This window comes from Sorex araneus, chromosome 5, assembly GCF_027595985.1.
Source record: "Sorex araneus isolate mSorAra2 chromosome 5, mSorAra2.pri, whole genome shotgun sequence".
Taxonomy (NCBI): Eukaryota; Metazoa; Chordata; class Mammalia; order Eulipotyphla; family Soricidae; genus Sorex; species Sorex araneus.
In genome coordinates, this window is record NC_073306.1 from 708322 (window position 1) to 731872 (window position 23551).

The 23551-nt window shown below is 67.1% G+C and overlaps 3 protein-coding genes across 4 annotated transcripts; 1 reads left to right on the forward strand and 2 right to left on the reverse strand.

Moving 5' to 3' along the window:
* Positions 1-109: 109 nt before the first annotated feature.
* On the reverse strand, positions 110-7209 carry PANK4 (pantothenate kinase 4 (inactive)). The gene is made up of 19 exons (XM_004607193.2): positions 7076-7209; positions 5546-5628; positions 5177-5391; positions 4797-4980; positions 4639-4731; positions 4372-4525; positions 4092-4273; positions 3734-3815; positions 3236-3336; positions 2846-3001; positions 2465-2577; positions 2265-2352; positions 1869-2020; positions 1163-1218; positions 1034-1083; positions 845-949; positions 661-761; positions 525-593; positions 110-360 (listed from the first exon to the last, which is right to left on the reverse strand). The coding sequence occupies exons 1-19, from the start codon at positions 7197-7199 to the stop codon at positions 147-149; spliced, it is 2322 nt and encodes a 773-aa protein (XP_004607250.2). The 5' UTR covers positions 7200-7209; the 3' UTR covers positions 110-146.
* Positions 7210-8725: 1516 nt separating this feature from the next.
* HES5 (hes family bHLH transcription factor 5) lies at positions 8726-10179 on the reverse strand. The gene is made up of 3 exons (XM_055137828.1): positions 9958-10179; positions 9711-9876; positions 8726-9430 (listed from the first exon to the last, which is right to left on the reverse strand). Exons 1-3 carry the CDS (start codon positions 10009-10011, stop codon positions 9159-9161), a joined length of 492 nt encoding a protein of 163 aa, XP_054993803.1. The 5' UTR covers positions 10012-10179; the 3' UTR covers positions 8726-9158.
* Positions 10180-20662: 10483 nt separating this feature from the next.
* PRXL2B (peroxiredoxin like 2B) lies at positions 20663-22797 on the forward strand. Of its 2 annotated transcripts, none has more exons than XM_055137823.1 (7): positions 20663-21159; positions 21235-21439; positions 21770-21821; positions 22103-22166; positions 22239-22314; positions 22430-22554; positions 22665-22797. In XM_055137823.1, the coding sequence occupies exons 1-7, from the start codon at positions 21097-21099 to the stop codon at positions 22713-22715; spliced, it is 636 nt and encodes a 211-aa protein (XP_054993798.1). In that variant the 5' UTR covers positions 20663-21096; the 3' UTR covers positions 22716-22797. The 2 variants fall into 2 exon arrangements, with proteins under 2 accessions (XP_054993798.1, XP_054993799.1); XM_055137824.1 differs by having other exon boundaries at positions 20676-21159; positions 22689-22797.
* The last annotated feature ends 754 nt before the right edge of the window (positions 22798-23551 follow it).

Here is a 23551-nt window from a genome sequence, read left to right on the forward strand (position 1 = left end):
CCGCCAGGCCATCGCTCTCAGGAGCCCTGGGGCGGGTGGACACAGCACACGGCCTCGGCAGGGCCCCCCACGACACGCCGGGAGCCAGTGCGGGACACGGAGACGGCGGCTGAGTCAGTTACTATATTCCACCACGCACACGGCCCTCAGGGGGCCGGGACCTCGTACTTGAAGATGACGCTGAAGAGGCGGCCGCCCAGCCGCGCGGCCAGCCAGGCGTTCTTGACCACGGCCAGCTTGAGGCTCTCACAGCGCAGGGTCGCGTGGTAGTTGGTGTGCACGGCTCGGCCCATGCCCTCGATGACCACCAGGTCGGCGCCGCGCTCCCGCACCAGGGCGGCCAGCCCCTTGTCCAGGCGGCTTCGGGGAGAAGACAGTGAGGCCGTGGACGTGGTGGCCCCCCTGCAGCTGCCCCGGCCCCCCCCCCGCCTGGCTCTAAGGGGGTGTCTCCCGCACATGGGAACGCTCAAGCCCGCCAGGGCGCAGCCCCTCCCCCCGCACCGCCTGCGGCCCCGGGGCTGTACCTGAGGTCCAGGCAGGGGGAGCTGGAGCCCGTCTGCACCAGCAGCAGCCTCTCCTCGCGCAGCGCCGAGCTGTGGGCACAGCAGGGGTCAGGCCCGCCCGTGACCACCCGCCCGCCCCGCCCCACCACCCACTTACTGGACGACAGGGTCCATGGCTGCGATGCGCTCGGCCACGATCAGGGACTCGCTGTAGGTGACGTCATTGAGCGCGGGGCCCGAGTTGCAGGCCAGGATGACCTGTGGGGGGCACTTCTCAGGGACCCATCGCCGCCAGGCGCCCAGCCCGCCCCGCCACGGGCCGCCCCTGCGGCCCCACTCACCTCTGTCCCTCTAGAGAGAAGCTCCCTCACAAAGGGGAAGACTCCCAAAATGACGTCTACTCCGCTGTTATCTGCGAAAATTAAGGCACATTTGTGAGGGGGCCCCTGCAAGACAAAACGGGAGCTCAGTCGGGACGGGCGCAGCCGGGCCTTCCCGCCCCCCTGCGCCTGCGCCGGGCCGCCGTGTACCCGCAGCCTCCGCAGCCACTCGCCGTAGGAGTCCACCAGCCAGGGCCGCTCTGCGGGGACAAGGGGCGTGGTCAGGGGCGGGCTCCGGCCAGGGCTCGCACCCCCCACGCCTCCCCCGTGCCCACCTACCCTGCAGCTTCCTCTTGGCCTCTTCAAACCCAAACTGGGGGTCAGACTCCAGGACGCTGTGCGGGAGGGGACAGGAGTCAGGGGCAGCCGGCCCTTGGCACCCGCCCGCAGCCTAGGCCCGGCCGTGCAGTGGCAGGCACACCTGGAGCCGAGTACAACACAGGGCGCTGGCCCCCCACGTGCTGACCGTCACCCCAGCACCCCATGCGGTCAGCTCCCTGGAGTGATTCCTGAGCACAGAGTCAGGCCTGGGTGGGGGATGAAGCTTGGGAAGGGGGATGGGGGGAGAGGCCTGGGTGGGGGATGGAGGGGGGAGAGGCCTGGGTGGGGGATGGAGGAGAGAGGCCTGGGTGGGGGATGGAGGAGGGAGGCCTGGGTGGGGGATGGAGGGGAGAGAGGCCTGGGTGGGGGATGGAGGGGGGAGAAGCCTGGGTGGGGGATGGAGGGGGGGAGGCCTGGGTGGGGGATGGAGGGGGGAGGCCTGGGTGGGGGGTAAGGCCCAGGGCAGGGGTGCGGCCCCCCCACAGCACTCTGGCACTCCCCTCTCTGGACCGGGCCCTCTAGATTCCCATTCTCGCCGCTGACGGGCACCTGCGCTGCCCCAAGCACTGGCTGTCCCTGCAGTGGACAGTGCCCCACCCACTCACTCCGGGCAGCACACGGGCCCGCCCACACAGGACATGCCCCCTGCACCCCACGCACGCACTCGGAGACGGCCTTGGCTCCCCAGTCGAACACGTTTCCGGCCAGGAGTCCCCGCACCAGGGCCAGCTGCCGCTCCTCCCAGCCCAGCGTGTCCAGGGAGCTGACCACCTTCTGGAAGCACTTGAGGGCAGCCCCGTTCTCCTTCTGCTTCACCTGCGGGAGACGCTGGCCACAAGGGAGCACCTGGAGGGCCTCCTGCCCCTCTGCCAGGGCCACAGCGGGGGCCACCCGACCTGCTCGCCAGGCTCAGAACTCACGGCTGGGCTGGAGGCCCGCCAGGGCTGCCCAGACGTCTGGTGCCCTCCCTCAGCGGCCAGGGCCACGCCCACATACGCGGTCAGGTGCCCTGCAGCGCAGAGGTGCTGGCCAAGGGGCGGGCAGGGCAGATGGTGCTCACCTTGGAGTAGGGGTCAGGGAAGTTGAACTCGTTCAGACAGTGCTCCCTCGTGTCCAAAAGGCTGCGCACGGTGAGGGTGCCATAGGCGCTGGGGAGTGCGAGGGAGAACGCTGTGACCCCGCTGCCCGCCTGTGGCTGTATCCCACGAGGCCAGGCAATCAGGGCGGGGCTCGTGTGGGCACCCTGTCCCCCGCACGCACAAGGGCTGGTGGCGCAGCGTCTGCAGCTTGTCCCAGTACTTCCGGCGGAACTTCTCGGCCCGCTCGATCGCATCCGCGGAGCCCGGCTGGCTGGCCACGGCTCGCTTCACCACCTGCCAAGAGCACAGTCAGCAGTGGCCAGACCCTGCACCCCTGTAGGGACAGAGGTCCCAGACCGTCTGGGGGCTCCTGGGGCCCAGGGTGGAGGAACAGGGCACCCAACACCCACGAAGCCTCTGCTGGTTGCCGCTGTGCTGAATCCGGAAAGCCAAAAGGGCAGCAGGAGGTGCTGCCAGGGCTGGCCAGCCCCGCCCCGCCCCGCGGCCCCGCCCCCACGAGGCCCCGTCCCCACGAGGCTCCAGCACACCACGCCCCACTCACCCCTTCCAGTGCCTCCTCGAAGCAGGTCAGCCAGTACTTTCGTGCCAACACATCATCTGTGAGGTCCACCGTGTCGGGCACGTAGGAGGACGGGTCCAGGAGGAGGGGCAGGTTGACAAGCGGCCGCTCCAGCCGGTCCATCTCCAGCAGGTCGAACTGGAGAAGCAGAAGGGTGGCAGAGGGGCTCGGGGCTCTCCTGGCGCTCCGGGCCTCGGGCAACCCTCATCCCAGTGCGCTCTCGGGACTGACCCAGAGAGCGGGGCAGGCTATGTGCCCCGAGGCCATCGCGCAGCGTGGCCGCGCAGGACCCCGGCTCTAGCGCCCGCTCCCCCCCCTCCGGACGCGCACAGACTAAGGCGCTGCTCCAGAACCCGCCCGCACCCGACTCACCGTGCCACTCCGTGCGCGCTGCACCGGGCACAGCTCCGGGGACGAGCTCATCAGCCCCGAGCTGCCCGCGTAGTTCTCTCCCCAGCTGTACTGGTTGGGGTCTGGGAGAGAGGGCGGCGCTGAGGGTCTCAGCCACAGGGGCGGGGCCGTCCCGGCCGGTCACACCCCCACGGCTGCCCGCTGCTGTCACTCAGCAGGAAACGGAACCGAGCAGCTCCGGGCAGGCGCCTCCCCTGCGCCTTCACCTCCTGCATGCAGGGCGAGTCCCCCAGTGCTGGGCATGCTAAGGGCTGTCCACCCCGAAGTCCTGCAAGCTCAGGGTCCCCCCCAGAGCAAAAGGGGGTGTACAAGGCTCAGTGAAGCCATCCCCACTCAGAAACAGCCCCTTGGCCCTAAGGGGCGGAAAGAACGGGGAGGCTTCATCACTAGCTCCTCTCGGCTCCACCCTGGGGCCCCCCGGCCCCCACAGCCCTGCCCCAGGGGTCCTGCCCCACTCACTGTCCTGCTCGGCTCCCTTCAGAAAGGCTCCGATGGCACCCAGGTAGCCCTCGTGTCTCAGGAACAGCGCCTGGACCTCTCCCTGCCAGGCAGAGCCACCGGAGCTGTGGGGGCTCAGCAGCCAGTCCCCGGGCCCCGCCGTGGCTGCACAGGGGCGTCCCTCGCACAAGCCCGGGGCACCCACCTTCTTCCACAGAACAACGCCCACGGGTGGCCCTGCCCTGGCCCTCAAGGCCCGCCCCTGGAGTGCCCCAGCGGCTCCGACAGGTCCTGCCAACACGCCCCCTGCAGCCCGGCCACCCCCAGCCCAGGTGTGCCCCTGTCCAGCCCCGCCCGCAGACACGCGGAGGCGTCTGACCTTGGAGAAGAAGTTGATGCTGTAGGTGATGGTGCGCATGGTGACCGGGTGGCCGCGGATGAAGAAGCCGCCGAAGTAGACGCGGTCCAGGCCGTGCAGCCTGGCGTGCAGACAGGCCAGCTGCCCGATGTCGTTGCTGATCATGTGCAGCAGGCTCTTGGCCATGTCCTCCTTGGAGAACTCTGCAGCCGAGAGCGAGGGGAGGCCCGGGGCACTCAGGGAGGGCGGCCGGGGCAGCAGGGACCGACCAGGCCGGGAAGCGGCGCCCTGCGCCACGCACCTCTGTCCGCCGTGGCCGACTTGCCGAAGCTGCTGGCGATGAGGTTGCCACTGAGCCCCAGGGTCTGGTAGGCGCCGCCATAGATGTCCTGCACCAGCATGTCCACGTTGGCGTGCGTGCCCCGGGAGGCCAGGTGCAGTAACTCGTCGAACTTCTGCGGGGAGTGCGGGGGCCACGCCCGTGAGGCAGGAGCAAAGGGGAGCAGAGGCGAGAGCAGGAGCAAGGCCGAGCAGGGCGACGGGAGGGTGAGGTGGGGCCACCCCGTACCTTCGTCTGGGTGAGCAGGGCTCCGAGACCCCAGAAGGTGCCGCCTCCGATGGAGCTGCCGCCGACCCACTCGAACCGGTCCTCCGTCTCCACCTGCACCGGGTGGGGATTCAGCGGGGCCCGCACACGCCATGCCAGCCCCGCGCCTCGGGCCCTACCTTCACGATGGACACCCCGGAGCCGATGCTGACCAGCAGGTAGGGGAAAATGTGTGGGTGGTTGGTCTGGAAGCGGAACTCGGGCTCGGCATCCTTCTGGTAGACGAAGGCCTCCTGCGGGATGTTCCGCAGCACAAAGTTGCAGCCCTTGATCAGGCACGTCATCACATCCTCCTTGTCGACCCTGCGGGAGGACAGGCAGTGGGCGGGGCTTCCTGCAGCTGCTGCCCCCCTGTGCACAGGGGAGGCAGCAGAGGACACGGCTCCTGCATGCCAGGGCAGGTGTCCGGCCGCTCCTCCCCTCTCTCATGCCACGCCTGGCCCTCCTGGGGCTGGGCCACCAGGAGCCTGAAGGGGCAGGCAGCCTCGGGCCCACTCACTTCAGCTGCAGCTTCTCCTCGATGAGCTCCTTGAACTTGTAGGCGCCGCCCCCGGTGGCCTGGATGACTTTGGTCTCTGTGTTGACCAGGTGGTCTTTGATGAAGTCCAGGCAGGCCTCGATGTACGTGTTCTCGAACTTGACAAAGTGCAGCCGTGCCGTCACCTCCTCCTGCACTGAGATCTCGTAGGGGGGCTCATGGTCTTGTTCAGTGTCCTGCAGAGATGGGCAAGGTCTGCAGGGATGTAATGTGCGAGGGGCGGGGGCCCCTGAGGGTGTGCTGTGCGAGGGGCGGGGCCCTGTGAGTGTGATGTGGGGGCGGGGCCTGTGTGTGGGCGGGGCCTGTGCCAGGCAGGCCCTGGGCACTCACCAGGCCTGAGCGGTCGAAGGAGCGCACGCGGGCCACCTTGTGCTGCACGGTGGAGTAGTAGGCCAGCTTGGTCAGCGAGCCGCCTGCAGGCACAGAGAGCCTCAGCCCACCTGCCCAGGCCACGCACCCTCCCTACACCCGGACCTGGGCCAGGGCTCCTCCACACACAGCACCCAGGGTCCTCCTGTCTCAGCCCCGCTGGCGGCCCCTGGCCACACCGGCCCCCAGCCGGCAGACCCCAGGGAAGAGGGGCAGCCAGGACCCGTGTCCCCGGACGGAGCGATGGTCTCTCGTCAGGTCCAGCACAACACTCTGCAGCCAGGCCCGTACCCCAAGTGCCGGGACAGACAGGGCGGGGCTCCCTTCCCACTGCGGCTCGGTCTCGCATCCCGGGCCAGGCAGGGCCCCGCACACCCCAGAAGCCAGCAGAAGCGACCGGGTGACTGTGTGCATGTGCCTGATGCAGGCGGAGGGCACGCGGCAGGCCACTCCAGGCAGAGCAGTGCACCCGCCTCAAGCTGGGGCCACCTGGGGCGCACAGCAGAGTGAGCCCCCCAACCTCTCAGTGCAGAACCCTCGGGAGTTCCTGCCGGCCCAGCCCAGACCTGGCCCACCAGGGTACCGGGTCTGGATGGGTACAGCTGGGGCTGGCTGTGGGGCCCTCAGAGGGGGGACTGTACCCCCACTTCTAACGGGGAGGGGCCTGGGAGTATGCTGGGGTGAAGAACAAAGAAACGGGGGACGCCGCGGGGACCCGGGTGCAGATTCCGGGACACGGGACACGGGCCCGGAAACTCTGCAGTGAGGGTCCCAGCCCGGGAGCCCCTGGCCGGGCCAGAGCCGCTCCAGGGCCCCGCAGGCACGAGGCAGGACACGGGAGGGCAGGCATCGCCAGTGGGCGAGGGGGCCGCCACGGCGCCTCCTCTTTGGAGTGACGCCCCCAGCGTTCCACTCAATGACGGGGAGCTGGGAGGGCGCCGCGCCCGGACACAAAGGCTGCAGCCGGCGGTGGGCCCGGGCTCCGGGGGCCGGGGAGCGGTTGCCTCGGCTTCCCCGCGAGGGCCCTGCTGGCGCCCCGCCTCGCCCAACGGGGCGGCCAGGGTCTGCCCGCGGACGCAGAGGTCGGCGCCGAGCGGCGCCCCAGGGAGACCCGCGGGGCCGGGCGCCCAGCGGCTGGCGCGGGCGACTCGCCCGCCTCCTGCCCAGGTTGGCCCAGCGCCCCAGGCCGGAGGGCCGAGGGTAGTCCGCCCCCAACCCCGCGGACTACGACGCCCGACGCGCCCCGCTCCGGCTGCCGCCGCCTGCCGGGAGCTGTAGTCTGGCCGGCGTGCGAAGAGCGCGCACCGGCGCCCGGCGGACTACAAGTCCCGAGAGGCCGCGCGCGCGGACTACAAGGCCCGTGATGCCGCGCGCGCCGCTGGCCCGCGCCCCCGCCCTTCGTCCTTGCCGCCGCTCCCGGCCCGCCGGCCAAGCCACCCGCGGCTGCGGCCGCCGTGCGCCGCCCAGCTCCCGGCACCCGCCCGCGGCCACCTATGTCGATGGCAAAGCGCTTGGCGTTCTCCAGATTGCGGAAAATCTCGTCGGGGGGCAACGTGATGCTCTTGTCCAGGCTGTCCCCGCTGCTGCCGCTGCCTCTCGCCCCGCTCTCCGCCATTTTGAATGTGCCCGGCCAGCTCATTAGCCATGGAGATACATGCGCATATATTAGGCGCCAGGCCCCGCCCCGCGCGGGTATGCTAATGAGGGCCGGCCCGCCCCGCGCCCGCGCCCGCTGGGTCCGCGCAGCGGCGGCACCGGCTGCAGCCTGGCTGGCCTAGGTCCAGTAGGCGCGGGCCCGCAGCGGCGCAGAAGCGGGAGCCCGATCTTTGTTCTGTCACGCCACTGGCCAGACGCTGATCCCAAATGCGCTAAATCGGGATTCGCAGCGCCCAGGAGCTCTGCCTTTTGCTCTAATCCCTGGGGATGCAGGATCACGGGTGCCAAAAGTCCCCTGCACGATGGGGGAGTCGGGACCCTGCCTGCTGGGCGCCCCCCTTCCTGGAGTAGAGATATGCCTGCAGATGTGCAAGATGAGCGTTAATAGTGTCCCAGAGAGAGCAAGAGAAAGCTGGGGAGTCTCCCTGGAGGAGGCAGCCTTCTTGCTAGGTGGAGTGTATGGGAGTTGATTGGGAGCAAGCGGAGGTTGGGCAGCTGAGGCACTGGCACGCCAGGGCACTGCTAGACAGTGCAGCTGTGGTCGGGTGCATGTCCCTCAGAGGGCCAGGCACTCTGGGGCAGAGCCCAGGGTTAGGCTGGGCGCCAGCCTCCCCGGTGCTCCTGTACCTCTGCATCACAGTGCTGCAGGAGGCAGCCGCCAGGCTCTGGGACACCCTGACAAGCAGCTCAGGGTCGCAGGGTGGATGCCAGGCGGGCTCAGCTGTGGCCACCCCCTGCCTGCCTGGGGCCATGTGGGAGCCGCCTCTCCGCTGGTCATAGATTGGGCCGCACAGGCCCCAAGCTGGCCTGCAGGGGTGCCAGGCGGGCAGGAGGGGTGTGAGCAGAAAGCCGGAGAACTCGGCTGGCACCAGGGCTCAGGACACAGGATGCCCTCGCTGGGGCAGAAGGGGGTGCCCCAGCACGGTCCTTGGAGGGGCCGCCTGAGCTCGCTGCAGACTCACTCAGCACCCTGGCACCCGTCTGAAACAAGCGCCGCTGTGCCCGTAGCTCCCTGGAGGAAGCCCAGAGTGCCTCGGCCGCCCCGCAGAGCCGGCCCCCTTTGCTGCAGCGAGAGACCAGTGCCGGGTGGGTGGGAGACTAGGATGGGGGTAAGGCACTCGCCTTGCAGGCAGCCAGCCAGGGTTCAAGCCCCAGCACCCCAAATGGTTCCCTGAACCCATCCAGGATTGATGCCCGAGCACTGCTGGGTGCACCCCCACCACCAAACAAAAAAATAGGCCACTGGTGTCCGCCTTTGAGTCTCCACTCCTGCGGCCGCTTCTTTCACTTGCCCCCAGTGCAGGGGCAGACACTCACTCCCCCACCTCCTCCGGGCCTCCAGCCCCCCACCCCGACCCTTGACACCCTCCTCCAGGCCTCGGGTCGGGTCCCTCACACATGCAGAACAGCAGAGAGCAGACAAACGCGGCCGCCGTCTGGAGAGCTGGATTTTATTAGAATCTGCACAGCAGTCCCGGGAATACCTGCCCGCTCCACGCACCCACCCACACGTGGATCCTGTAAGGATCATAGACGCCCGCGCCCTGCCCCACCCCAGCTGCCTCTGTCCTATGAGGATGCACCCCAGTCCTGCCTTTACAAAAGGCAAATGTGCCCGCGCACGCGGCCGGCGGGCCGGAAACCGGCTACTGGCGGGGCCAGGCACTGGGCCGCCCCGCTCCTACGAACGTCATAGCACCCCGCGCCCAGGCGGGGACTTCTCAGAAGTCACTTGCTGAAATGCAAGCACAGAACGACCCCTGGGGGTCAGACACTGGCCGGCGCCTCCTGGCCCGCAGTGACCCAGTGACCGGAGCATTCTCTGAGAACGACCCTCCGGCCGCCCGCAGCCTGAAGCGCGCCTTGGGGGCGCTGCCCTCCTCGCAGGGGCCCGGGCGGCCTGGGGCGGGCGTGAGGGTCACCAGGGCCGCCAGAGGCCGCTGGCGGGCTGGCGGGCGGCCGCGGCCGCGGCCTTGGCCGGGGTGAGCGCGGGCGCAGGCGGGGCCTCCTTGGCAGGCGCGGCCGGCGCTGCGGGCGCGACCGGGGGTCTCTGGAAGTGGTAGAGCAGCTTCCTGTGCGTGTCGCTGGCCGCGTGCAACGTCAGGAACTGCACGGCTTCCTGCAGGCACCACGAGTAGCCCTCGCTATAGTCCTGCTGCAGACTCTTGGGGCCCGCGGCGGCGACGAACGCTGCAGGGAGGGCGGGAGGGAGGCGGCGGTGAGCTGGGGGCGCGCGGGCCGGACGGGCAGGAGCGCGCGGGGCGTGCAGACGGCGCGCTGTGGGGGCGGGCAGGGGCGCGCGGGGCCGGGCGGGTGGGTAGGAGCGCGCGAGGTCTGGCGGGTAGGGGCGCGCGGGCCGGGCGGATGGGCAGGAGCGCGCGGGGGGACGGGCAGGGGCGCGCGGGCCGGGTGCGTGGGCAGGAGCGCGCGGGGCCGGCCGGCCGGCCGCCGGGGCGGGGAGCGCGCTGACCTTTGCTGTGCTTCAGGTAGCTGACGGCCATCTCCAGGATGTCCGCCTTCTCCAGCTTGGAGTTGGGCTGGCGCCGGGCGAACTCCTGTCCGAGCAGCAGCTTCAGCTGCTCGATGCTGCTGTTGATGCGGTCGCGGCGCATCTTCTCCACCACGGGCTTGCGCAGCTGCGGGACAGGGGGCGTCAGAGGGGCGGCGGGCGGGCCGCGGGGCGCGGGGCCGGGCCGGGCCGGGGTTCGGGCACTTACTCGGTTTTTCTCTTTGGGGCTGAGCAGCTCCACGGCCACGGTGCTGGGGGCCATGCGTGCGGGCGGCGGGCGGGCGGGCCGGCGCGTCCCGGGCCCGGCGCGCGGGCTCCTATATAGGCGCGCGCGGCGGGCTGGCGCCTGGGGCCGGGGCAGCGCGGCCGTTCCCACACTCGGCGGCCAATGGCCGCGCGGGCCGCACAAAGGCGCAGGCCCATCAGCGCACGCTAAATTGCCTGTGAATTGGCGCGGGCACAATGGGCGCTCCCCGAGGAGCAGGTGGGCGGCCCGCACAATGTCCGGGCTGTGGGAACGCGCTCCCCTCATTAGCATCCCGGGGCCTGATGCTGGGAACCCCGCGCCTCAATATGCTGCCTTTTCCCAGGCCGCGGGCTGGGGGGCAGGAAGGAGTGGCGACCCCTCCCCCGCCCTGGCCGCCAGAGCTGGCAGCCAAGGGCCCCTGCGAGCCAGCCGGGAAGGCAGGGCAGCCCAGACAGGGAACTGCAGCCTCTCCTCGTGGGGCGGGAGATCCAGACCCCCTGTCCCCTGCCCTCCCCGCGCAGAGGCCACCTCTCAGAGCAACTCATCCCTGAGAGCTGGGGGGCAGCAAGCCCCCCCCCCCGTGTCTGGCACCCTGGGGAACAGGGGTGCGGCCACCCGCAGGGCAGGTGCATTGCAGGTGGCCGACATGGGCAGCGTGAGCCCACAGTCCCTGCTGATGGGGTCCCTGGGGACCTGCAGTGCCAGTGTCAGACCACCAGCCATCCCCCATGCCCAGAACCGCCACCTCCCCCCCTTCCACTGGTTCCCGGCAGTGGGCATGTCTGTGCGGGTGGCGGAGGTACCCCCTCCAGCCAGCTGCATCCACACTCGCTGGGTGGCCATTGCATGCCAGGCGGTGGGAATGGCGGCCCTTGGGGGCCCAGCAGCCTTCCTCCCCTCGCCCTGTCCCAGCGTCTGGTGGGACCCCCTGGTCTGAGGGGTGGACTTGCCCCAGGAGTCCCCATGAGGCCCATCTGGGGGGCAGGCAGGACAGTGCCAGGCTTGCGGGCCTCAGGGCCAGCAAGGTGGGTGCTGGGACAGCTGGCACCCAGGGGGGACAGGATCCCTGTCTGGGGCTGTGGCTGCAGGGGCGAGGGCACCTCTCCCGGTCCCCCTGCACCTCTGTCCTGGTGCCACCACGGGCCCTGCCGCCCAGAGAGGGTTGTGCTGGCCCCGGCTCCCTGGGGTGCCGTCCCTCGCTGCCCCCTGCACCAGCACCAAGGCCGTGGGTGTGCCCTCAGGCCTGCCGCTGGGGCTGTGCCCAGGGCGGGCAGCACCCAGGCTGCAGCCTCCTCCCGCCCTTCCCCCAACCCAAGCGGGCCCCAAAGAGCCACGTGCCCGAGGGCCAGCTTGGCTCCCACCCCTCCCCCACTCCCGCCACCCGCAGTGGCCAGGGAGGGTGGCCGGTCGGGGCTGCCTCCCACCCCACTGCCCGCCTGAGCAGCTTTGATCCAGTTCCCAGTTGTGGGAAATATGAAATGAATGAGCAGATCCCCGGCCCTCGAGGGAGCCAGCCGGCGGCTCTGCCTCGGGCACACGCCTGGCCTTTGTGGCGGCTGACAGGGTGAATGGGCCCCAGTGTGGGAACCGAGAGGGGCGAGGGGCGGGGCGGCTGCGAGTTGGCGAGTTGGCGGGCTTTTCCTCCCGGGAAGGCGGCCCAGGGGCTTTGTGCCTCTGAGCTGGGGGTTGGGGTGGGGAGTGTAAGCCACAGGAGGGGGGCTTGTGCCCCCAGTAGCAGCCAGCGCCCCGGGGCCTTGCTGGGGGGCTGTGGCCAGGCCTGTGGGTGTCAGACTACCAGGCAGGGGCTACCTCTTTAGTTTGGGGGGTCATGCCTGGCAGTGGCTGGGTTAGAGCCCAGACTCCTGCATGGAGCTGGCTCTCCTGCACAGCACCTCGCTCTAAGGGCCGGGACCCCGACAGGCAGCGGTGCGGCCCCCATAGCCCTAGGTGGATCTTCCCTTTATGTCCCCACAGCGCTGGGCGCCAGCACCACAGACTGGAGGCTCCAGCCCCCGAGGACAGTCAGGGCCAGTCAAACCCACAGGGACAGACCAGGATCGGACCCCACCCGACAGGCTGGGCTGCAGGCTGCTCCCCTGGACCGCGCATGCCCCAGAGGGCTCCGGCGTGGGTGTGGGGTGTGGGGGGTTCCGGCGAGTCTGGCCTGGACAGAGGGACAGGGAGAGTGTGCAGGGATGTGGCAACATCCTCCAAGCCTGGCCAGGGGGAGGGGCTCTCCTGGGGGCCAGCAGGAGCCTGCGTGGGAGGAGAGAAGGGAGAGGGGAGCCCCCCGGGCAGGTCCCTGTGCCCCACGCTGGTGCGTCTGTGGTGTGGTCACTCATTTGCCCTGAGCCAGCGCCCGCCCCAAGCAGGGTGGACTCGGCTGTTCCCCGTTCCCAGAGCCCACGGGGGTGAGGGTGCATCTGTGCCCCCCTCCCGGAGCAGGGCCGAGGGGCTGAGCAGTGTGGCACTCCTGGGGACCCCCTAAGCCTTCATTCCTGGTTCCGGGGCTGAGACCCTTCCACATGGACGTCCCTGCAGCTGCCCACTCAGCATGGCCTGCAGGAGCGACCAGGACCTGGGCATGCCCTTACGCAGTTGGCATCTCCTGTCCCCCTGGCTCTGAGCCTGTGACAGTGCCCCCCCCCACCTGCGGCTCCCAGCTGCTCCTGCATGCCCCCGCCCGCTGGACCATCTCGGGGAGCGCACTTTCCAGAGGAGCCCCAGATCTGGGCGAGAGGGGAAGGCAGGTGCCAAGGGAGGGCTTCCTGGGAGAGGCGCCTGCCCTGGATCACAGGCTGCAGCCAGCACAGGGCGTGTGGTTCAGGAACTGCCCAGACAGCCCCTGGCCAGCGCTTCCTCCCCGGTCCGATGAGGGGCAGCGGCTGCCCTGCCCGTCTCAGAGGCAGACCTGGGAGCCCCAACCTTGAGCTGCCGACCCAACCAGGCCTCCAGTTCCCCACGCGCTCTCGGTCCCCCATCCCCAGGCCCGGGCGGGCGTCCCGGCGGATTAGGGGCTGCGCGGCCCACGTGGCCGCCCCCGCCCTCGGGGCCAAGCTGGTTAAAGGCCGGCGGGGCTGGGGCGGCTGGGAACCGGCGCTCCCGGGCTGCGCGGCCCTCCGCGTCTATTATGACGCCGGGCCAGATGGCCTTTTGGGAGGCGCCCCCGCGCCCCCCGCGCCGCCCCGCGCCTTTCAGGGGCAGGCCCCCGGCACTAATGCCGCGGGGCCCAGGCACGCTTCCCGCCCGCCGTCAGCGTGGGAGCCGCCGCCGACATCCCGCCTCAGTTTCCTGCCAGCGTCCTGCACATTCCTGTGTGAAGTGTGTGGGCAGGGGGCCCGGAGCCCCCCCAGAACAGGCATTTTCAGGGCGGACCCTGTCCAGTGCTGGCCAGGTGGCTCCCGCGAGCCTGGTACCCCAATATTTTGGGCCCCGGGTTCTCCACAGCTTCGGGTCCTGGAGCCTCGCCCCAGCTGCCCGGGACGAGGCAAAGCAGGAAGGGGCCCCGGTTCTGAGTGGCCGGGACTCCTGGCCCGAGGGTCAGCCAAGGGCAGTCCAGCACCCCCCTGCCTGGCCCTGTCCTCCATCGGTGATGAGGCCTCCCGGGGCCCCTTCTCCTTCCCTGCAGCCCCACCAGGGACCCCTGTGAGCTCAGCAATGCCTGCAGGAAGCACCCCCACTCAGCACCTGCACCCGGGTCACCCCCACTCCCGGCTGGGGGCTCCTGCACCCCTGTGGTGGAGGGGGGAGGGCTCCCAAGCTCCTTTCTGCTCCTTCCCCAGGACTGCGCCGGAGAGGGTGTCTGGCCAGTCCCACTGGCCTCCAAGGTGTCCAGGTTCCTGCTGGGCGGAGCCCAGGTGCCCCCTGCCCTGTGCCGGTGCCCCAGACGCAGCCGCCTGCAGGGGACTGTGCTGCCGCCACATCCTGGGCGCAGGGTTTGGCGAGAGCTGCAGTGACCCCACAGGAGCCGAGTGCGTGTATCCGGAACACTCAGAGCTCTGTGTGTGTGTGTATCCAGAACACTCACTCTGTGTGTGTGTGTATCCCGAACACTCAGAGCTCTGTGTGTGTGTGTATCCAGAACACTCACTCTGTGTGTGTGTATCCAGAACACTCAGAGCTCTGTGTGTGTGTATCCAGAACACTCACTCTGTGTGTGTGTATCCAGAACACTCAGAGCTCTGTGTGTGTGTGTGTATCCAGAACACTCAGCTCTGTGTGTGTGTATCCGGAACACTCACTCTGTGTGTGTGTATCCAGAACACTCACTCTGTGTGTGTGTGTATCCAGAACACTCACTCTGTGTGTGTGTATCCAGAACACTCAGAGCTCTGTGTGTGTGTATCCAGAACACTCACTCTGTGTGTGTGTATCCAGAACACTCACTCTGTGTGTGTGTATCCAGAACACTCAGAGCTCTGTGTGTGTGTGTATCCAGAACACTCACTCTGTGTGTGTATCCAGAACACTCAGAGCTCTGTGTGTGTGTGTATCCAGAACACTCACTCTGTGTGTGTATCCAGAACACTCACTCTGTGTGTGTGTATCCAGAACACTCACTCTGTGTGTGTGTATCCAGAACACTCACTCTGTGTGTGTGTATCCAGAACACTCAGAGCTCTGTGTGTGTGTGTGTATCCAGAACACTCAGAGCTCTGTGTGTGTGTGTGTATCCAGAACACTCAGCTCTGTGTGTGTGTATCCGGAACACTCACTCTGTGTGTGTGTATCCAGAACACTCACTCTGTGTGTGTGTATCCAGAACACTCAGAGCTCTGTGTGTGTGTGTATCCAGAACACTCACTCTGTGTGTGTGTATCCAGAACACTCACTCTGTGTGTGTGTATCCAGAACACTCAGAGCTCTGTGTGTGTGCGTATCCAGAACACTCAGCTCTGTGTGTGTGTGTATCCAGAACACTCACTCTGTGTGTGTGTATCCAGAACACTCAGCTCTGTGTGTGTGTATCCAGAACACTCAGCTCTGTGTGTGTGTATCCGGAACACTCAGAGCTCTCTCTCTCTGTGTGTGTGTATCCAGAACACTCAGCTCTGTGTGTGTGTATCCAGAACACTCAGCTCTGTGTGTGTGTATCCAGAACACTCAGCTCTGTGTGTGTGTGTGTGTATCCGGAACACTCAGAGCTCTGTGTGTGTGTATCCAGAACACTCACTCTGTGTGTGTGTATCCAGAACACTCACTCTGTGTGTGTATCCGGAACACTCAGAGCTCTGTGTGTGTGTGTATCCGGAACACTCAGCTCTGTGTGTGTGTGTATCCAGAACACTCACTCTGTGTGTGTGTGTATCCGGAACACTCAGAGCTCTGTGTGTGTGTGCGCGCACGTGCCTAAGCCTTCAGAGCTGTGTATGTGTGTGCATGTAGCCCTCAGAACTCTGTGTGTGTGTGTGTGTGTGTAGCCCTCAGAGCAGCATGTCTGTGTGTGTGCAGCCCTCAGAACTGTGTGTGTATAGCTCTCAGAGATCTGTGTGTAGCCCTCAGAGCTTTGTGTGTAGCCCTGAGATGTTTGTGTGTAGCTCTCAGAGCAGTGTGTGTGTGCAAGTAGCCCTCAGAGCTGTGTGTGTGTGTGTAACCCTCAGTGCTGTGTGTGTGTCCTCAGAGGTGTGTGTGTGTAGCGCTCAGCGCTGTGTGTGTCCTCAGAGGTGTGTGTGTGTGTGTAGCCCTCAGTGCTGTGTGTGTGTCCTCAGAGGTGTGTGTGTGTGTGTGTGTAGCCCTCAGCGCTGTGTGTCCTCAGAGGTGTGTGTGTGTGTGTGTGTGTAGCCCTCAGTGCTGTGTGTCCTCAGAGGTGTGTGTGTGTATGTGTGTGTAGCCCTCAGCGCTGTGTGTGTCCTCAGAGGTGTGTGTGTGTGTGTGTGTGTGTGTGTGTGTGTAGCCCTCAGTGCTGTGTGTTGTGCGTGTACATCGATGCCTAGACACTCAGCAGAGAGGGTGTGCCGGGAGCAATCCCGCCTTCTTGGAAGCAGCTTCCCAGGCTCCCGGGTCTCTTTGAAGCCTGCAAACACCCTTGTCGTCTGCCCTCTGATGACCCCCACTGCGTTCCTGCCAGAGCGAGGGGGGCTGGTTCCTGGGGGCCCCGGCCGTGCAGGACAGGGACCGGTCAGCCAGGGCCTGTGGGGGCGCCCGAGCAGATGCAGGTGTCTCCAGGTGTGCCGTGGGGGGTGGGGGCTGCTCCGGAGGGCGGGGGCAGGTACAGGACCCCCAGGCCGGGAGTGGGCTGCTGGGCGGGCTAATCCGCTTTGCAGGGCCTGTGCGAGTGGCCGCCCGCTTTCCCACAGCCCCAGATAAAGGGCTGGCCGCCAGCTGCTCGGCCACAAAAGGGCGGGAGGGCGGGGCGGGCAGCCGGCAGGCACCACCTACCTGGCCACCCCAGGGAGAGGGAGTCAGCCGGAGCTGCCCAGGAGGGGGCTGGGGGGCCAGGCTGGCCGCTATTCCGCCAGCGCCCCCTGCCCCCCCGCCTCCCCCCAGATGCAGCAGCGGGGCTGTGGCGTCCCACACGCTTGGGGCCTCACCGTGCTGTCGCCCCTCTGGGCTGCTGTGGGGACCCCCTGCAGTCATTGTTCAGACAGACCCGGTCCTGTGGACACCGACCCCCTCCGTGTGCGGAGACCCTGGGACGCCCCCAAGCACGTCCCAAGTAGGAGCAGCAACTTGCCACCCGGCATCTGTGAGGACCGAGCAGCCCAGCCCCGTGGTCGTCTGCCCAGAAGGTGGGCTGGGGGCTCCCCTCTGCCCCCGCGCTCTCCCCAAGGCCAGCGCACCTGCTGGCAGCCCTGCGCCTGGGGGTGGGGCTGGGGCGGGGCCCACCCCAGGGCGGGACCGTGGGAGAAGGACTGGCTGCTGCCCCCTGGCGGGAAGAGCTGAGAGTCTGGGGTGACCCGGGGCCAGTGCTCAGCAGCGTCCAGGAGGGAGGGGAGGCATGACAGGAAGGCGCCCCCACCTCAGACCATGAGGGCAGGGCAGTGGACACACCCGCGAGCCTTCTGGAGGGACTAGAGAGATGGGGCAGGGCCTGTTGCACATCACACCTGTTTGGGGGTGGGACCCATCTGTGGACACCGGGGCTGCCCAGGGCACACCCCTGAGCAGCAAGGAGGCCAGAGCACCCCGTCTCGGCCCCGCACCCGGACAGTGGCTGTCAGCAAAGCTGTCTGGGGCACTGGGGACACAAGCGTGAGTGTGCATGTGTGTGTGGCGGGCAGTGGGGCAAGGGGTCGCCCACCCCGGCTCTGCACTCCATGAGGCTGCGTGGGCCTCCCCGTAGACCCCCAAAGCCAGCAGAGTTTCCTGTTGGGATCGGACGAGGGAGCTGGCAGCCACCCTCGGGAACGACCTGTGCTCCCTACAACATTCCACAGCGTCGCCCCCGAGGGCCCTCCTGCTTCTCGCTTGTCATTGGGGTGACATGCCCAGTGGGCTGTGCCACGCACACCGCACCACCTCCAGAACATTGCATGACTCCACACACCTCACCGTGCCCCACCCATAGTCCTGCTCTTGGCACTGGTGCCCACGGTGGCTCCCGGCCCCAGGACCACACCCTTCCCCTGTGATGAGTCCTCGACTGCCCAGGACAGTATTCTTGTCCCCTAGGATGGCCAGGCCCCGGGACCGTGCTGCTGGGGATGGGACCTGCCCAGCCGTGGCTGTGGTGCTGAGGCTGGTTTAGGTCCTGCAGAACCCGGTCAGGGCCAGCTCTTTGCTCAGGGACCCCACTGGCCAGTCCGGACCCACGGTGCTAGAGTCCCCGTTTCTGGGACTCCATCGACCATGCCCATCTATTCTCAGGGCCATGGCAGGCAGGACCCCCTCTGCTCTGCAGTCCCGAGGGTCCCCAGGAAGAAGCTGGGAGTCCCCAGAGCTCCTGACTATGGGGGCTCCTGGCTTTGGCCTTAACGTGGGGTGGGAATGGAAGCCAGGGACCGACGCACGCAAGGTGGGTGCAGCTCCAGACGTGCGTCCGGTGAGGGCCGGCCAGGCATGCTTCTCCGCACATTGGAAGCCTTGGGAGTTCTCTGCCCACGGCCTGTCACTGCTGTCCCCTCCTCCCTCTCCTGCACACACCCTCACTCTGGCACCACTGCTGGCACGGCTCCCGGGGCCGTAAGCCAGGTCAGCCCCTGTGCTTATCCGGACCCTACCCTTCACTGTTCCAGAAAGGTGAGGGGGGTCTGGAGCCCCAACACTGGGGCTGCTGTGTGAGTACATGTGTGGGTGTATGAGAGCATAGGCACATACAAGTGTGAGCACATGTGTGTCACCTGGGTGGTTGCATGAGTGTGCAAGTGTGAATGAGGGCATGTGCATGCTCGTGAATAGGAGTGTGTGCATGTGAATGTGTGAACAAGTGCATGAGTGATAAGGGTGTGACTACATAAGCGTGTCAGTGTGAATAAGGGTGTGAAGGTTAGTGTGAACACAGGTGTGAGTGTGACCAAGGGTGTGAGTACAGAGTGTGTGCATGTGCAAATGAGGGTGAGTGCATGAGTTGAGTGTAAGAGTGAGTACATGCTTGTGTGCATGAAGGGGAGTGCGACTATGCATGTGAACGAGGGGGCGGGCGCACGCATGTAAAGAATACTCCCTTGTGGCTGGAGCGATAGCACAGTGGTAGGGCGTTTGCCTTGCATGCAGCCGACCCGGGTTCAATTCCCAGCATCCCATATGGTCCTCTGAGCACCACCAGGAGTAATTCCTGAGTGCAGAGTCAGGAGTAACCCCTGTACATCGCCAGGTGTGACCCAAAAAGCAAATATATATATATATATATATATATATATATATATATATATATATATATATATACTCCCTCGGAAGGATGTGTGTTCGAGGGCTCTCCGGGCAGCTCTCTCTCGCCACCCGCATTCAGTGCTCTCAAGCTGCTGTGTATGGACAAGACTGAGAATGGGCAGGTGAAGGAAGAACGAGGACAAGGCTGGTTGCTGATTAGTTATCCTCAATCCTGCTCATCTCTCCCGGCTGCTGACAGCATAAGGAAGCCCTTCCTGACGGCCCACGGGCAAAATACCACTTAAGGTGTTTTTCTCCTTTAGTTATTTTTGTATGGACACAGTAAGAGATACAGTGAAGCTTGTAAGGCAGCTCTCCTGGAAACATCTTGCCACAGACTCAGACTACAGTGCTCAGGCCAGATTAATCATTCCTAACCCTAGCAGGGTCCAAATCTAGTTATTACTTTTTGGATCATGACAGCATCTGTTCATGACCAAGCTCTTAACTTAAAGTTAAGCATTAGGCACTTTGGCCAGGTCCATCTCGATGCCAGGGTGGCAAATAACTCACCGCTTGCCCTGGGTCCATCCTGTCCCTCGTCGGGACCCTGATTTTGGGGGTGCTAGGAAGTAAGGGCAGCTGAGGCTTAGATCGAGAGACCAGATGCCCAGGAGGAAAATATTATTTAGCGTCAAATGACTCCCAAACAACAAAAGCATAGCGTCTACTACTGTTTTCCTGTGCCCACACAGAAAGGTCATTGCTCTAAATATGCTATACAAAGGACTTAAGGAGAAGAGAAAAACAATATTTACAAGTCAACAGAGCACAAAGAAGTTACACATAAACACAGAGGAAAGGAAGCACTGTGATGGGAACAACCCAATAAACCTAAACTACCTGAGGCTTGTTATCCTACCCACGTGGGTGAGTGCCCCTGTGCATGGGACACGGGGCCATGCAGAGTGTGCCTTGCCTTCAGGCTGTGCTCCGATGATGGCAAATCCTTATCTCCCCTGCAACTGGGAAAGAAGAGGCCTAGAGAGAAGGCGGGTCACCTGCCCACAGCGGGACATAGAGATTGCCGCAGGTGCAGGGGCAGAGCTGGCCCTGAACCGCAGCTGGCGCGGCGGAGCTTCCCCGGGCACGGGTGGAGGCGCGTGGCGCGCCCCAGCACCCAGACCCCACGCATGTCCATCCAGGGCCGCTGGCTCGGCGCTCCGGGTGGTCCTAAGGAGGTCGCAGCGCCTGAACGGTGGCTTAGGCACCACACGTAGGCATGACGCCAGCCAGCTCTGGCACGCCACTGAAAATGCTGCGATTTCAGTTTTTAGGCTGAAACAAAACCACGCTGAAGGATGCTGCCCTGCATCTTCTGAGTCACCTCGGTGTGCATCCCTGCTGGCCGGAACCCCGCTGCGGACCTGCCGCCGCTTCCACCGCGGACGGCACCGGGGCCCAGCCCGCGCCGGTCCCCGCAGCCCCGCGCTCTGCGCAGGCGCCCAGCTCCGCCCCGCCCCGCCCCGCCCCGTCTCAGGGTGATGAGCTCACGCACGTGCCCGTAGGTGGCCGAGCCGCAGGCTGGACCCCGCAGAGGCGGACTCTAGGGGGTGGCGGAGCAGCGGGGCCGCGGGGGCTGCGGGGGGTGGGGGGGAGCCTGGGAGCGGAGACATATGGGGGTTAGCCTGGGCGGGGGCGGGGCCAGGAGGTGGGGAAGGGGCAGAGTCTGGGGCGGGATGGTGCCAGGGAGGTGAGGAGGGGCGGAGTCTGGGGCGGGGCGGGGCCAGGGGGCGGCTGGAGGCGGAGCGAGGGTGGGAGGGGCCGGGAGGGAGGTTACTAGGGCGGAGCGAGGGCGGGGGCCAGGAGGCGGGGCCAGGGGCGGGGCGTTCCAGAAGGCGGGGCGGGGCCAGGGGACGGTACGGGGCGGTGCGGTGGCAGGAGGCGGTGCCAGGGGCGGTGCGGTGCCAGGAGGAGGTGCCAGGGGCGGGGCGGGGCCAGGAGGCGGTGCCAGAGGCGAGGCGGTGCCAGAGGCGGTACTAGGGGCGGTGCCAGGAGGCGGTGCCAGGAGCGGTGCGGTGCCAGGGGCGGTGCGGTGGCAGGAGGCGGTGCCAGGGCGGGGCGGTGCCAGGAGGCGGTGCCAGGGGCCGGGTGGTGCCGGGAGGCGGTGCCAGGGGTGGGGCGAGGTCAGGAGGCGGTGCCAGGGGCGGTGCGGTGCCAGGAGGCGAGGCGGGGCCGGGCCGGGCGGGGCGGGGCGGGGCGGGCTAGAAGCTCCTGCGGAGCGCGACCCCGGCGGGCGCGCAGGTGCGTGACCGGCGTCGGGAGCCCAGAGCGCGGCGAGCGGCGGCGGCCATGAGCGCCCTGGACCTTGCCCGCGTGGGCGCGTGTGTCCTGAAGCACGCGGTGACCGGGGAGGTGAGGCCGGCGGGCGCAGGGGTGCGGAGGGCGGTGGGCGCGCGGCCCTCACCGCCGCCCCGCCCCGCCCCGCAGGCCGTGGAGCTGCGCAGCCTGTGGCAGGACCAGACGTGCGTGGTGGCCGGACTGCGGCGCTTCGGCTGCGTCGTGTGTCGCTGGATCGCCAGGGACCTCAGCGGCCTGGGCGCGGTCCTGCAGCGGCACGGGGTGCGCCTGGTGGGCGTGGGGCCCGAGGCCCTGGGCCTGCAGGAGTTCCTGGACGGCGGCTACTTCACCGGAGGTGCCCAGGTGGCCCCGCCCACGTAGCAGCCCCTCGCCCAAGGGAGGGGCACTGCCGTCCCTCTTGCCCAACCCCGGCCCTCCTCCCCAGGAGTCGCCTGGCTATGTGCCCGTTCTCCTCATCCCTCTCGCCCCTTGAGCTGCCGCCCCCTCCTCCAGGTCCCTGTTCCTCTGCCCAGCGGTGCCCCGACCAGTCTCTGCTGGCCCTGCCTAAGCTCCTCCTGTCAGCGGAGCTGGCCCGCGCTGTCGAGGCCACTCCCTTCGCTGCATGCCCGGGGCCTGGGGGCTGGGCGCAGGGCGGGGGCTGCACACTCTTGCCCCTGATTTCCAGAGCTCTTCCTGGATGAGACCAAGCACTTCTACAAGGAGCTGGGCTTCAGGCGGTGAGTGTGGGGGCTGCCTCGGCGGCTCCCTGCTGCCCCAGGCCCCCGGCCACTCCAGCGCCCTCAGCCCTGGGCCCTCATCCAGGACTCCTGGTGATGGTGCGGTGCCCAGGCAAGGGGGGCGGGTCACAAGGGACCTTGCTGACTGGCACCAGCAGCTGGTAGAGCCCAGCAGCCCAGAGGTCATCCAAGCTGCCCGCTGCCCTCTCAGGCCCCTGCCCTGGGCTGCCGCGTGCTCTGGGGGCTGGTGGTGGGCAGGGTTCGAGCTCACGTGTCTGCAGATACAGCAGCCTGACCATCCTGCCAGCTGCCCTGGGGAGGCCCGTGCGGGAGGTGGCTGCCAAGGTCAGTGACAGCTTGGTGGTGGGGACCCTGGGGCCTCTGTCCAGGACTGACCTGACCAGTGCCCTCCTCCAGGCCAAGGCTGTCGGCATCCAGGGGAACCTGTCAGGAGACGTGCTGCAGAGCGGGGGGCTGCTGGTGGTCACCAAAGGTGGGCAGTCTCCTGCTGCTGCTCCCTGCCCCCTCCCTCCCCGCCAGCTGCTGCCTCCGCCGTGGCGGGGGCGGGCAGAGCCCTGGGGGTCCCTGACATCCTTCCGCCACTGCAGGCGGGGAGCAGGTACTGCTACACTTCGTGCAGAAGTCGCCAGGTGACTACGTCCCCCGGGAGCACATTCTGCAGGCCCTGGGCATCGCTGAGGAGGCTGGTGCCAGCGGGCAGGACCCGCCCCAGGTGAGCAGGTTCCGCTGAGCCCCAGGATGAGGCCACGGGGGCTGGGGGTGCTGCCAGGCTACGCTGTTTAGAGCCACAGGCAGGCCTGGCCCATATGTGTGCTCATGAAGGCCCGACGGGCCCCTTGTCCGCAGTGTGGCGAGGACTCGTGCGCCAGGTGACGCCTCTGAGCACTACGCTCCCTTCTGCTGAGCTCCGCCCGCCACAGCGAGCATTAAAGCCGTTCACACTCCGCGCCTTGTCCACCCTGGTCCTGCCACTCTGTGCCTTGTCCACTTTGTCGTCCTGCGACTCTGCGCCTTGTCCACCCCGGTCCTGACACTCCGCGCCTTGTCCACCCCGGTCCTGACACTCCGCGCCTTGTCCACCCCGGTCCTGACACTCCGCGCCTTGTCCACCCCGGTCCTGACACTCCGCGCCTTGTCCACCCCGGTCCTGCCACTCCGCGCCTTGTCCACCCCGGTCCTGCCACTCCGCGCCTTGTCCACCCCGGTCCTGCCACTCCGCGCCTTGTCCACCCCGGTCCTGACACTCCGCGCCTTGTCCACCCCGGTCCTGCCACTCCGCGCCTTGTCCACCCCGGTCCTGCCACTCCGCGCCTTGTCCACCCCGGTCCTGCCACTCCGCGCCTTGTCCACCCCGGTCCTGACACTCCGCGCCTTGTCCACCCTGGTCCTGACACTCTGCGCCTTGTCCACCCCGGTCCTGCCATTCTGCGCCTTGTCCACCCTGGTCCTGACACTCCGCGCCTTGTCCACCCCGGTCCTGCCATTCTGTGCCTTGTCCACCCTGGTCCTGCCACTCTGCGCCTTGTCCACCTTGTCCCTGCCACTCCGCGCCTTGTCCACTCTGGTCCTGACACTCGCTCCTTGTCCACTCTGGTCCTGACACTCCTGCGCCTTGTCCACTCTGGTCCTGACACTCTCGTGCCTTGTCCACTCTGGTCCTGACACGCCTGTGCCTTGTCCACTCTGGTCCTGACACTCCTGCGCCTTGT

Excerpts from the sequence above, each read along its gene's own strand:
- PANK4 (XM_004607193.2), bottom strand. The coding sequence starts at position 7,199 with ATGGCGGAGAGCGGGGCGAGAGGCAGCGGCAGCAGCGGGGACAGCCTG. Across the intron at positions 950-1,033 it reads AGTGGCTGCGGAGGCTGCGG|GGGCCCCCTCACAAATGTGC; the intron begins GTACACGGCGGC and ends TTTGTCTTGCAG. Across the intron at positions 762-844 it reads TTCTCTCTAGAGGGACAGAG|GTCATCCTGGCCTGCAACTC; the intron begins GTGAGTGGGGCC and ends TGCCCCCCACAG.
- PRXL2B (XM_055137823.1), top strand. The coding sequence starts at position 21,097 with ATGAGCGCCCTGGACCTTGCCCGCGTGGGCGCGTGTGTCCTGAAGCAC. Across the intron at positions 21,440-21,769 it reads CGGCGGCTACTTCACCGGAG|AGCTCTTCCTGGATGAGACC; the intron begins GTGCCCAGGTGG and ends CCTGATTTCCAG. Across the intron at positions 22,315-22,429 it reads GCTGCTGGTGGTCACCAAAG|GCGGGGAGCAGGTACTGCTA; the intron begins GTGGGCAGTCTC and ends CCGCCACTGCAG.
- HES5 (XM_055137828.1), bottom strand. The coding sequence starts at position 10,011 with ATGGCCCCCAGCACCGTGGCCGTGGAGCTGCTCAGCCCCAAAGAGAAA. Across the intron at positions 9,877-9,957 it reads GCCCCAAAGAGAAAAACCGA|CTGCGCAAGCCCGTGGTGGA; the intron begins GTAAGTGCCCGA and ends CCTGTCCCGCAG. Across the intron at positions 9,431-9,710 it reads CTACCTGAAGCACAGCAAAG|CGTTCGTCGCCGCCGCGGGC; the intron begins GTCAGCGCGCTC and ends CCCTCCCTGCAG.